Here is an 11017-nt window from a genome sequence, read left to right on the forward strand (position 1 = left end):
GACTATAAGTTCCAATCACCATTTTTTTTTATATTGATTTACATTTCAAACTAGCAATTAAAAGTTCAACTCAACTAATAAAACAAACAGGATCAAATCGATGATGATAGTATGTCTGATCAAAACAAACATGATGAACTTAAAAAAACCTTGATGAGAGAAATGAAAACAATTTTATTATGGCCGGAGAGCCTCAACCAAATATAAAAAGCCCATTATAGTAAATTAATACAAAATATCTATTTTTGGCCCAACAACAACAAAAAGACAGAACAGTATGGTCATATAAGAACGGTGTCGTGTTATAGTTAACCCTACGAGAGGAAAGTACATTTATTTTGGAGAAGAGAAAGAGACAGAGACAAAGAGAGAGAGAGGCTGTTCGGATTTTGGTAGAAACAATGGCGGTAGAAGACACTCTCAAGCCTGTTGTTCACGAAGAAGCAAACCCTAATTCTATAGAGAATCCGATTGATCGATACCATGAGGAAGGTGACGATGCCGAAGAAGGAGAGATCGTAGGCGGAGAAGGACACGGAGACGTTGACGAATCGAACGAATCCGCCGTTCCTCAATCGCATCCTTTGGAACACTCGTGGACGTTCTGGTTCGATAATCCATCGGTGAAATCGAAACAGACCACTTGGGGTAGCTCTTTGCGATCTGTCTTCACGTTCTCTACTGTTGAAGAATTTTGGAGGTTAGGGCTTTTTGTTTTAATTTTCCCCGATTCAATCTCTGTTTCTTTTAAAGGATTCTGCATCTGGGTTTTGTTTAGAATTCGATTTCTTGATTAAATTTATGATCTTTATTGGTGTGGATTAGAAGATGAAATTGAAGCCACTGTTCTTATTATGTTACTGATGAAATTGCTTTGTTTGGTGTTTTTATTTTTAGCTAAAACTTATGTTAGGGTTTAAATTAGGTAACTATGATCTTAATGGTTAATCTAAAGCATTAGTTAGATTTTTGAAATTTTCACTTTTTGTTCACTTTTGTTTGCTTCAGCTGAACCTTGTATTGTTCTTGTGTTCAGTTTGGTTGTGAAGCTGTTCACCATGGGATTAGTCGTTTGTGTATCGTTCTTTGTGCTTCTTATTTTAAAAGGCAATTTTTGTTTTGCGTTGCAGTTTGTACAATAACATTCGGCATCCGAGCAAGTTAACAACTGGAGCTGACTTCTACTGTTTCAAACACAATATCGAACCTAAGTGGGAGGATCCTATTTGTGCAAACGGAGGCAAATGGACTATGACATATCCTAAGGATAAATCTGATAAGAGCTGGCTCTACACTGTATGGTTTCTATTCTTATTTTATTTTTGACTTGTAACTCCCACTTCACTCTCCAATCGAGTCTAACTGGGTTATTTACGTGCTTGGTCTAGTTGCTTGCATTGATTGGAGAACAGTTCGATCATGGAGATGAAATCTGTGGAGCGGTTGTTAACATTAGAGCAAAGCAAGAAAGGATATCTATTTGGACCAAAAACGCTCCAAACGAAGCTGCTCAGGTAAATAGAGAAGACGATTTTTCTCATCAAACAGTCTCTATGTGAATAAAGAAAGACATGAAAATTCCGTACTTGTTCAATGTTGCAGGTGAGCATTGGAAAACAATGGAAGGAGTTCCTTGACTACAACAACAGCATAGGTTTCATCATCCATGTAAGAAGAAGTGATCTTCTCCTAGAGCTAGTTCAAAAGTCGTTTCATCAGATCTCTCATTGTTTGTTTTCGTTTCTTTTTTTTTTTTCTTTTTCAGGAGGATGCGAAGAAGCTCGACAGGAACGCAAAGAACGCTTACACCGCTTAAAACCGAACAACCCTCTCCAGTCTTTGCATTGTTTCAGTTACAGTTTTGTATGTGAGTGATCTCTATTTATATCTTTAAAACATGACTTGTTGACCACTGTCTTTGCTCCTGAGTGTTGATTGTTCAGAAGCTCCAACATTTCATTTAGTATTAATATATTAGTATTGCCTTAACAAATTTATGGTGCCTCGTGTATATATAACCAGAGGCAAAATACTCTTATAAAAAACCCACCAATCTTATCGGTCCTCCAAACCAACTCATAAGCTCTTCATAACATTGCATGTTATTCATATTCATGTTCTATAAGGATTTTTTTAAGGATATTTTTAGGAAAGAATTACTCAAATATTATCCAAAAGTTAGTTTATTTTTCTTATCTAACAATCTTCTAAAAATTGTTCAAATGTTTAGTGTCCTGGGTATAATTACAATTTACTCCTTGGGTTTAGTTTCTCGATTTTGATTAAAAAAATAAAAAAAAAATATATACATCAGCAAATTAAAATACACGTCATTTTCGATTTTCCACGTCACAACCATAAAAAAAAAACTTAACAGCTGAGTTATAGTATTTACGGAAAGACGAAAGGTCTCGTCGATTCATATGACGGCTGAGTTATAATGTTTTGTGGCTGAGTTATCACAAGAAATAATCTGAAAGCAAACAATTGATTTATATTACTTGACGGCTGAGTTATAGTATTTACGGGAAAACGAAAGGTCTTGTCGATTCATATGACAGCTGAGTTATAATGCTTTGTGGCTGAGTTATCACAAGGAATAATCTGAAAGCGGAAAACGAAAGGTCTTGTCGATTCATATGACAGCTGAGTTATAATGCTTGACGCCTGAGTTATTGCACAAAATAAAACAAATGTATTACAATAATACTGCATCGGACAAGTTTTCGCATTGTGCCCAACTTGTTTACATCGAGAGAGCATGCGTTTAGCTCATGGCTAAACGCGTCCAATCTGTAGTCTTCAAGAACAAGCTCCACAAGCTTGTCGTGTGTTGTGCCTCCATCTATCTGCACAACTATACACCCTCTATCGTCGGTGTTAAATACATATCTCTGTTTCTTTACCCAATTACCGGAAACAACTAGTACCGGAACTGAATCCATGAAAGAAAATGAAGAACAAGGTGAAAAAGAAGTAGAAGAACAAGGTGAAGAAGAAGGTGAAGAAGAAAGTGAAGAAGAAGTAGAAGAACAAGGTGAAAAAGAAGGTAAAAACCATGTAAGAACAAGAGTCGAAAGAACGACGTTTCGTATTTCCGGAGAAGAAAGAAGATGACATGTAATGCTGACATGGATGATGCGTCTGACGTGGCAAGTCAGCCATCAAACAAATTATAACTCAACCAAAATAAAACTCAGCCATTAAACAAATTATAACTCAGTCACAACATGAATAACATTACAGTAATTAAAAAGCAAAAAAATGGCAGCCAAATTCAGCCGCTTCATCAACTGAAAATATGTAACTCAGCCGTATTGTTTAATAAGTCAGCCGTATCGTTTAATAAGTCAGCCGTAACTGAATATTATTCTAGTAATTAATCTTTTGCTACTAAGTCAGCCGTGAAATGGCCGAGTTGTACGATAAGTCAGCCTATCACGGCTGAGTTATAGTTTTTAACCATAACTCAGCTGTAACTACATCTCATAAGTCAGCCGTTTTTCATAACTCAGCCACCCGAAAAATGTTAATTCAGCTGTGTCGTAGTGATAACTCAGCCAAAATTTTGACAATTCAACCGTCGGGTGAAAACTCAGCCTTAAGAACGGCTGAGTTAGAGCATAATTCAGCCAGATTTTAATAAGTCAGTTGTAACGCTTGGCTGAGTTATGCTCTAAGTCAGCCGTCCGCTCTTACTCAAATGTTTTTTCCATAAATCAGCCGCAACATACGTATAACTCAGCCATCGTTACTTCTGTAACGCGTTACGGCTGAGTTATTTAATACATGTGATTGATTTCTGACGTGGCGTCTGACGTGGCAATGATATTTTTGTAATTACGTTTTTTCCGGTAACATAAAACAAAGGCACACTGGATATTTTGAAAATATCCAAAATATTCTAGTAATAAAATCTTTTTTTGTAAATTCCGGTAATATTATCTAAAATGTATACATCTAAGTAAATCTCCCTATTTAGAAAACATCATTTATAACTAATCAAAGATGTTAATGAATTATAGAAAACTTTTTTAAGATTTGAAAAGTCACATCCTCTTTTTAATTGATGCCAACACTTTTTCTAATTGAGGAAGTAATGTTGAGCAGTGTGAACTGATTAACTTGGTTATTGACGGTGGATCGGATCCGGTTACTTGGAAATAAGAGTGTCGGTAGGAGATCTAAATAACGAAGTATGTCAACTGTATGATAAGGACCACTTGGGACGACAAGTTTCTTCGGCTAATAACATTAGATAACTACATTCAACAAATTAGTCTTTAAATTATTATAATGCACTCTTTTTAACATATGGGTTTGCTCCATTTTTAATAATAGAAACAAAAGGTTTTGTCACCCATCTTCAAGTATTTGTATTTGTTCCAATAATGGTGAACCAGAATCTCAAATTTTATTTCCACACTAGATATTGTAATGTATGGTAAATCAAACTACCTAAAAGCTTTTAAAAACTAAATAAAGTATAGTTTATACTTTATATACAAGCGCACACAAAAGGGTTTGAAGAAAAAAACATATGGATGCATGTGCACTTGTGCAGTCTCCAGATTAGATCTAAATCTATGACTATTGTAATAGTAATATTGTTATAAGATCTTGCTGCGAAACTACACACATTTAATTCCAACAAATTTTCTAAGAAATATTTTTCAAATTGAATTAAAACAAACGCGCCTTCATCATCAAGTTAAATCAAATCTCAATTAGTGTCCTAGTACTAATTAGTGAAGACGAAGACCTTTATTTTAAGTGAGTTCTCTCTCTGTCTCGCACTCAAAAGCTTTATACTTTGTGCAACTGCAAGCTCATCACTAAAAGAGAGCTTGAACAAGAGAGATCTGAGACAAAAGAACAAGACTTTAGAGTCTCTCTGCTACTACAAGATCTACATCGACCAGGTTAGAATCTCTCTCTCTCTTTCTCTCTACTGATAGCTCTGATACTCATCTTTTTCGACTAGATCCGTTTCTGGGTTTTGGATTTCATTGCTAAAGTTATAGTCTTTAGATTACTTTATGTTATGATTAGTCTTTGAATCGATAAATCCTAGATTTCAATAGTTAAAGTATTGGTTTCGATTAAACTGAATTAGTTTATGTACTCTTTTTAACAGATCTTGATATTTTTAGTTCAAAGTAGTGTGTTATACCAAGAATCTAAGTTTGTGATCTTGTTCAAAATGCTTCAGGAGACTTGAAAGAATCATGGGTTCTAAGCATAACCCACCAGGGAATAACAGATCGAGAAGTACACTATCTCTACTCGTTGTGGTTGGTTTATGTTGTTTCTTCTACCTTCTTGGAGCATGGCAAAAGAGTGGGTTTGGTAAAGGAGACAGCATAGCTATGGAGATCACAAAGCAAGCTCAGTGCACTGATATCGTCACTGAACTTGACTTTGAACCTCATCACAACACTGTGAAGATCCCCCAAAAGGCTGATCCGAAACCTGTTTCTTTCAAGCCGTGTGATGTGAAGCTCAAGGATTACACGCCGTGTCAGGAGCAGGACCGAGCCATGAAGTTTCCGAGAGAGAACATGATTTACAGAGAGAGACATTGTCCTCCTGATAATGAGAAACTGCGTTGTCTTATTCCAGCTCCTAAAGGGTATATGACTCCCTTCCCTTGGCCTAAAAGTAGAGATTACGTTCACTATGCTAATGCTCCTTTCAAGAGCTTGACTGTTGAAAAAGCTGGCCAGAACTGGGTTCAGTTTCAAGGAAATGTGTTTAAATTCCCCGGTGGAGGAACTATGTTTCCTCAAGGTGCGGATGCGTATATAGAAGAGTTAGCTTCTGTTATCCCAATCAAAGATGGCTCTGTTAGAACCGCATTAGACACTGGATGTGGGGTAAGTTGGTTTCATTGTTTTCTCTGGAGTTATGTTTTGATTCATATAGTAGAACCTTATTGATTCTAATGTTCCATCTCTAGGTTGCAAGCTGGGGTGCTTATATGCTTAAGAGGAATGTTTTGGCTATGTCGTTTGCCCCAAGGGATAACCACGAAGCACAAGTTCAGTTTGCGCTTGAGAGAGGTGTTCCAGCGATCATCGCTGTTCTTGGATCAATTCTTCTTCCTTACCCTGCAAGAGCCTTTGATATGGCTCAATGCTCTCGATGCTTGATACCATGGACAGCAAACGGTAAATATCAACTATCAAACTAGGCACTAGGGGCAAATTCATATTTCTTGCTCGATATATACTCATATTTGTGTTTTGCTTCTTCATTGGTTGTACAGAGGGAACGTACTTAATGGAAGTTGATAGGGTCTTGAGACCTGGAGGTTACTGGGTCTTATCAGGTCCTCCGATCAACTGGAAAACATGGCACAAGACGTGGAACCGAACTAAAGCAGAACTCAACGCTGAGCAAAAGAAAATAGAGGATATCGCAGAGTCCTTATGCTGGGAGAAGAAGTACGAGAAGGGAGACATTGCAATTTTCAGAAAGAAAATAAACGATAGATCATGCGATAGATCAACACCAGTTAACACCTGCAAGAGAAAAGACACTGATGATGTTTGGTACAAGGAGATAGAAACTTGTGTAACACCATTCCCTAAAGTATCAAGCGAAGAAGAAGTTGCTGGAGGAGAGCTAATGAAGTTCCCGGAGAGACTATTCGCTGTGCCTCCAAGTATCTCTAAAGGTTTGATTAACGGCGTCGACGCGGAATCATACCAAGAAGACATCAATCTATGGAAGAAGCGAGTGACTGCGTACAAGAGAATCAACAGACTGATAGGTTCCACTAGATACCGTAATGTGATGGACATGAATGCAGGTCTTGGTGGATTCGCTGCTGCTCTTGAATCGCCTAAATCTTGGGTTATGAATGTGATTCCAACCATTAACAAGAACACATTAAGCGTTGTCTATGAGAGAGGTCTCATTGGTATCTACCATGACTGGTAAGAACATATCTATACACAACTCTTCATCTCTCCCTTCAATAGTTCTCTACATTCAACTTTTTGTAATCTCTACAGGTGTGAAGGCTTTTCAACTTATCCAAGAACATACGATTTCATTCATGCTAGTGGTGTCTTCAGCTTGTATCAGCACAGGTAACATTATAAACCCTACCTTAAACCCTAAAGCCACAAACTTTATGAGAATTAGTGACTCTTTAAGTTAACCCTAAAGCTAGAAACTTTATGAGAATTAGCAACCAAAGCATTGATCTAAACCCTAAAGCTAGAAACTTTAAGAGAGTTAGTGATTGAATGGTGATGTTCTCTACATGGGTTCGTTGAGTAACGGGTCAGTTTCAATTTCGTAGCTGCAAACTTGAAGATATTCTTCTAGAAACTGATCGGATTTTACGGCCGGAAGGGATTGTGATATTCCGGGATGAGGTTGATGTTTTGAACGATGTGAGGAAGATCGCCGATGGAATGAGATGGGATACTAAATTGATGGATCACGAAGATGGTCCTCTTGTGCCGGAGAAGATTCTCGTCGCTGTTAAGCAGTATTGGGTCGCCGGCGACGATGGAAACACTTCTCCGTCGTCCTCTTCTTCTTCTGATAATAGTGAAGAGGAATAAAACAAAAACTCCTCAGGTATTGGATTTTACAGTCCCTGTACTTTTACATAGTTACCAGATTAACCACCAAGTTTTGTTCAAGTCAGTTAAACCCAAATTCTATCTTATGATTGAGTTGTTTTTGATGTTGTTGTTGTTGTATGATGTCAGGTGAAGGTTTTACTAAGCTTGAAGTGTAGATCTATTTTACAACACCTGGAAAAAATTCTTATCAAAAAGGAAGGAATCAGAATTTTTTCCATGAAAGAAAGGTGTCAAAAAGCTGTAATACAATATAGATGATGATCAAGACGAATATGTGCATTTGTGTTTTTTATTTTTGTTCCCTAGTTTTTAATTTTATTTTTGGAGGAAAAAAAAAATGTTTAATAGTTCCATGTGTTTCGCAAGATAGTTTGAAGCGTTTTGGACACCTTGGACGCTTGTTTATGATGTGACCTTGACATTTTTTTTATAATAATAGTCTTTTGTATTGAAGAAACGAAACTATGATATAAAAGGAAACTTTTATATAATTTTAAATTAGATAAGACTAGAAGTTTTGTAGAAAAATATCAATTATAGTTCAATGACATTAGTGTAGGGAAACTGATTCAAATGTCGGTCGGTTGATGTACGTAAATGGATATTACTGTTTTGGAACAAAGCTATAGTTGTCATGGGGCACCTTTTGTCTCGTGACTTGCATCATACATTAATATAATATACTGTATGTTGTATTTCTTACATTATTAACTAAAACAAAATAGCATTTTACAAACATTGATATATATATATATATATAATCATAGGTGTTTTAGACGAATATGTATCTCTAAAAACACAATCTAACTTTTTAAGTTAACACATGAAGCTTAAACAAAACGAATTAGTCCACACTCCACACTAGGCTCCATTAGAATAAAAACTATGGGCTGTGAAATTGAGATCTTTAGCTACAAACAAAAAGAGGCAAATTATTACTAGGAATAACTTTTAGAAGGATAGGAAAATATAATGGCCATGGATGGAATAAAAGGACCAATAAATAGTAAAAATACAACTACCACTTTCGTCTTAGTGATGAGTCTGTAAAGGAAACTTTTTTTTTGTTTCATTCAATTATTAGTTCCATACTCTCCCGTTTGAATCATAACTTTCTTATAAAAAGATACGTCATACGTGTACATCCATCCATACACACTTATTTGTTTGGCTTATTGTTCCGTGACAATAAAAACATGTGGCTTATTCTTCTAAACCTATAATATATCTTAAAACTATAGAGTACAATTAATAGAGAAAATAGTCCTACCTAATAATTACCTTTGACAGTTAAAAAAAAAAACAATATGGTACACAACAGAAGAGAGGAGTCATGATTAATAATTTAATATTTATCAGCCGAAGCATAAATATATAGAGTAACATTAATAAGATACGTAATCATCTAAAAGAGTGCTTTTAGTATACAAGACATGTGAAATGTTCAAAAAGCGTTTTCACGACCACGATCTTAAGATTATCTTGTGTCGGACTAATAATGAATGTTCAACAAGTACGTACTACTAACTACTTTAAAAATCTTAATCATAGTAACCTTTGAAATTAGGATCAATTATTTCAATCTCTTTTAATCATAGTCAAAATGCAAGAGATTTCAAATTTGTTTCTTCCCCCACTTAGATATTAGAAAACGTATCTTTTCATAAGTGAAAAAAAAAAGGTAATAAAAAGGCGAGTTGAAAATTGTGTGGCTAAAACTAAAAGAGAATAGTATTGGGACACCTAAAAAGTCAGAACTTCATTCAATTACATACATATATACAAACAGAAATATTGACAAATGTTACTTGTCTATTTCATGTGGAACATGAAAACATAAATAGTACATAAATTATGCATATATATTCCTCATCCTTTTTTTGTTTTCTACAAATTGTGTTTAAAATGTATGAACTTACCGGGTTGAACTAATATCTGAACCAAACTACATCTAAACAAAATTCGAAATTAACATAGTAAAAACTGAATATTTCTTGTTTAGGTTAGAAACATGCTTGATTAATAGCCAAATTTTGAACCAAAATTAATCATATTAAATATAAATATAACTTAAAAGCTAATTAAATCGAAACCATTATGGTACCAAACTAATATCTTTATATTCAAATTTATTTTGATTTAAAACTATATAAAAAAAAGGATTTGAACTGAAACAAGTTAAAGTTTTGTATCGACGACTTCTATCAAATATAAAGCAAGACAAAATAATACTCCCTCTGTTTCATAATATAGGATGTTTGGAGAAGTATTTTGTTTCATAATATAGGATGTTTACAATTTTTTATGCAATTTTTAGATTTAGTTTTATATTTTTTATTATTTATTTTATGCAGTCTTGTTTATAATTGATTTATTTTTTTAAAGTAGCTATTTTTTAATCTGCGTGTTTTTACTCAAAACATGTTATATTTTGAAATAGAGGAAATATATTTCTAGATAATTAGATTTTTGTTCGTATTTGAGATTTAATTTACAAAAACCACCATTTAAAAGTTGAGGCAAAACTGTGGGCTTTGCAATGACTGTGTGCCATTCATTACTTCTTACGTTTCTTTCATAGGTTCATATAAATGTTTTTGTTTTCTTTCTATTTTTGGTTCAATTAAATAATCTGTCACAACTTACCTCGATTGGTCCTTTATGTACAAGCTCGATCAATACAATGCTGGATATTATTTTTAATTATAACTTTCTAAAGATAGTTTTAAATAGTTTTATGTTAATGTTATACTCTCGTGTCCCTAATAAATTGATATTATAAAAATTATTTTTATTCCTTAAAGATTGATTTTGTAGGTTTAAAAACTAAAATAATCATATTACTTTATGCTTTTTTGACAAATGTCATTTATCAATTAGTTTATGGTTTCTCTATCCAAGTCCCGCCGTTTTCGATTCCTCATTCCAGGCATCATCAGTGAAGCAATGGGTAAGTCCAGCATTTAGCACTCTCGTGACTTGACTGTCTTGGTTGGGTGGGTGTTTGATTTGTAGTTCATGCGCGATCCACCATTCTCTGGCATACGCAATGGCTTGGGAAACCGCATCCATGCTTGAGATCGATTTCTGTTCAAAAATTAACTTGTTGCGTGTCTTCCAAATTATCCATAGGATCCAGGCGCCAAGAGATCCATCTTAGATCCCTATTGGAGGTAGGCATTTCAGTTTTCCAAGTAGCTCGATTCCCATTCTGAGACTGGATATCTGGGTGGGTTCAACTGGAGGCACTAGCGGAGCTTTGCACCATACCTGTTGAGCAAATTGGCAGTGGAAGAATAGGTGAACGCTCGTTTCCTCTTGACTGCAGAAGGGGCACTTTGCTGTGAGGTTTAACCCTCTGATCCTTAGATTTTTACCCGTAGGTAGGGCATTTCTCAATGCTTTCCAGAGGA

At 35.1% G+C, this 11017-nt stretch overlaps 2 protein-coding genes across 2 annotated transcripts; both read left to right on the plus strand.

Annotated features, from left to right (window-relative positions):
• Positions 323–1997, plus strand: LOC104723276 (eukaryotic translation initiation factor 4E-1). The gene is made up of 5 exons (XM_010441608.1): positions 323–700; positions 1131–1296; positions 1389–1514; positions 1603–1668; positions 1766–1997. The coding sequence occupies exons 1-5, from the start codon at positions 402–404 to the stop codon at positions 1814–1816; spliced, it is 708 nt and encodes a 235-aa protein (XP_010439910.1). The 5' UTR covers positions 323–401; the 3' UTR covers positions 1817–1997.
• Positions 4617–8066, plus strand: LOC104723277 (probable methyltransferase PMT14). Its single transcript, XM_010441609.2, has 7 exons — positions 4617–4922; positions 5213–5876; positions 5960–6170; positions 6269–6941; positions 7020–7097; positions 7313–7596; positions 7731–8066. Exons 2-6 carry the CDS (start codon positions 5229–5231, stop codon positions 7578–7580), a joined length of 1878 nt encoding a protein of 625 aa, XP_010439911.1. The 5' UTR covers positions 4617–4922; positions 5213–5228; the 3' UTR covers positions 7581–7596; positions 7731–8066.

Source organism: Camelina sativa, chromosome 11, assembly GCF_000633955.1.
Source record: "Camelina sativa cultivar DH55 chromosome 11, Cs, whole genome shotgun sequence".
In the NCBI taxonomy this organism is placed as follows: Eukaryota; Viridiplantae; Streptophyta; class Magnoliopsida; order Brassicales; family Brassicaceae; genus Camelina; species Camelina sativa.

What these genes read in the sequence shown, in the direction of transcription:
- LOC104723277 (XM_010441609.2), top strand. Translation starts at nt 5,229, where the DNA reads ATGGGTTCTAAGCATAACCCACCAGGGAATAACAGATCGAGAAGTACA. An exon ending in GATACCATGGACAGCAAACG is followed by an intron (nt 6,171 to 6,268) that starts GTAAATATCAAC and finishes TTGGTTGTACAG; the next exon opens with AGGGAACGTACTTAATGGAA. An exon ending in TTCAGCTTGTATCAGCACAG is followed by an intron (nt 7,098 to 7,312) that starts GTAACATTATAA and finishes TCAATTTCGTAG; the next exon opens with CTGCAAACTTGAAGATATTC.
- LOC104723276 (XM_010441608.1), top strand. Translation starts at nt 402, where the DNA reads ATGGCGGTAGAAGACACTCTCAAGCCTGTTGTTCACGAAGAAGCAAAC. An exon ending in ACTGTTGAAGAATTTTGGAG is followed by an intron (nt 701 to 1,130) that starts GTTAGGGCTTTT and finishes TTTGCGTTGCAG; the next exon opens with TTTGTACAATAACATTCGGC. An exon ending in CTCCAAACGAAGCTGCTCAG is followed by an intron (nt 1,515 to 1,602) that starts GTAAATAGAGAA and finishes TCAATGTTGCAG; the next exon opens with GTGAGCATTGGAAAACAATG.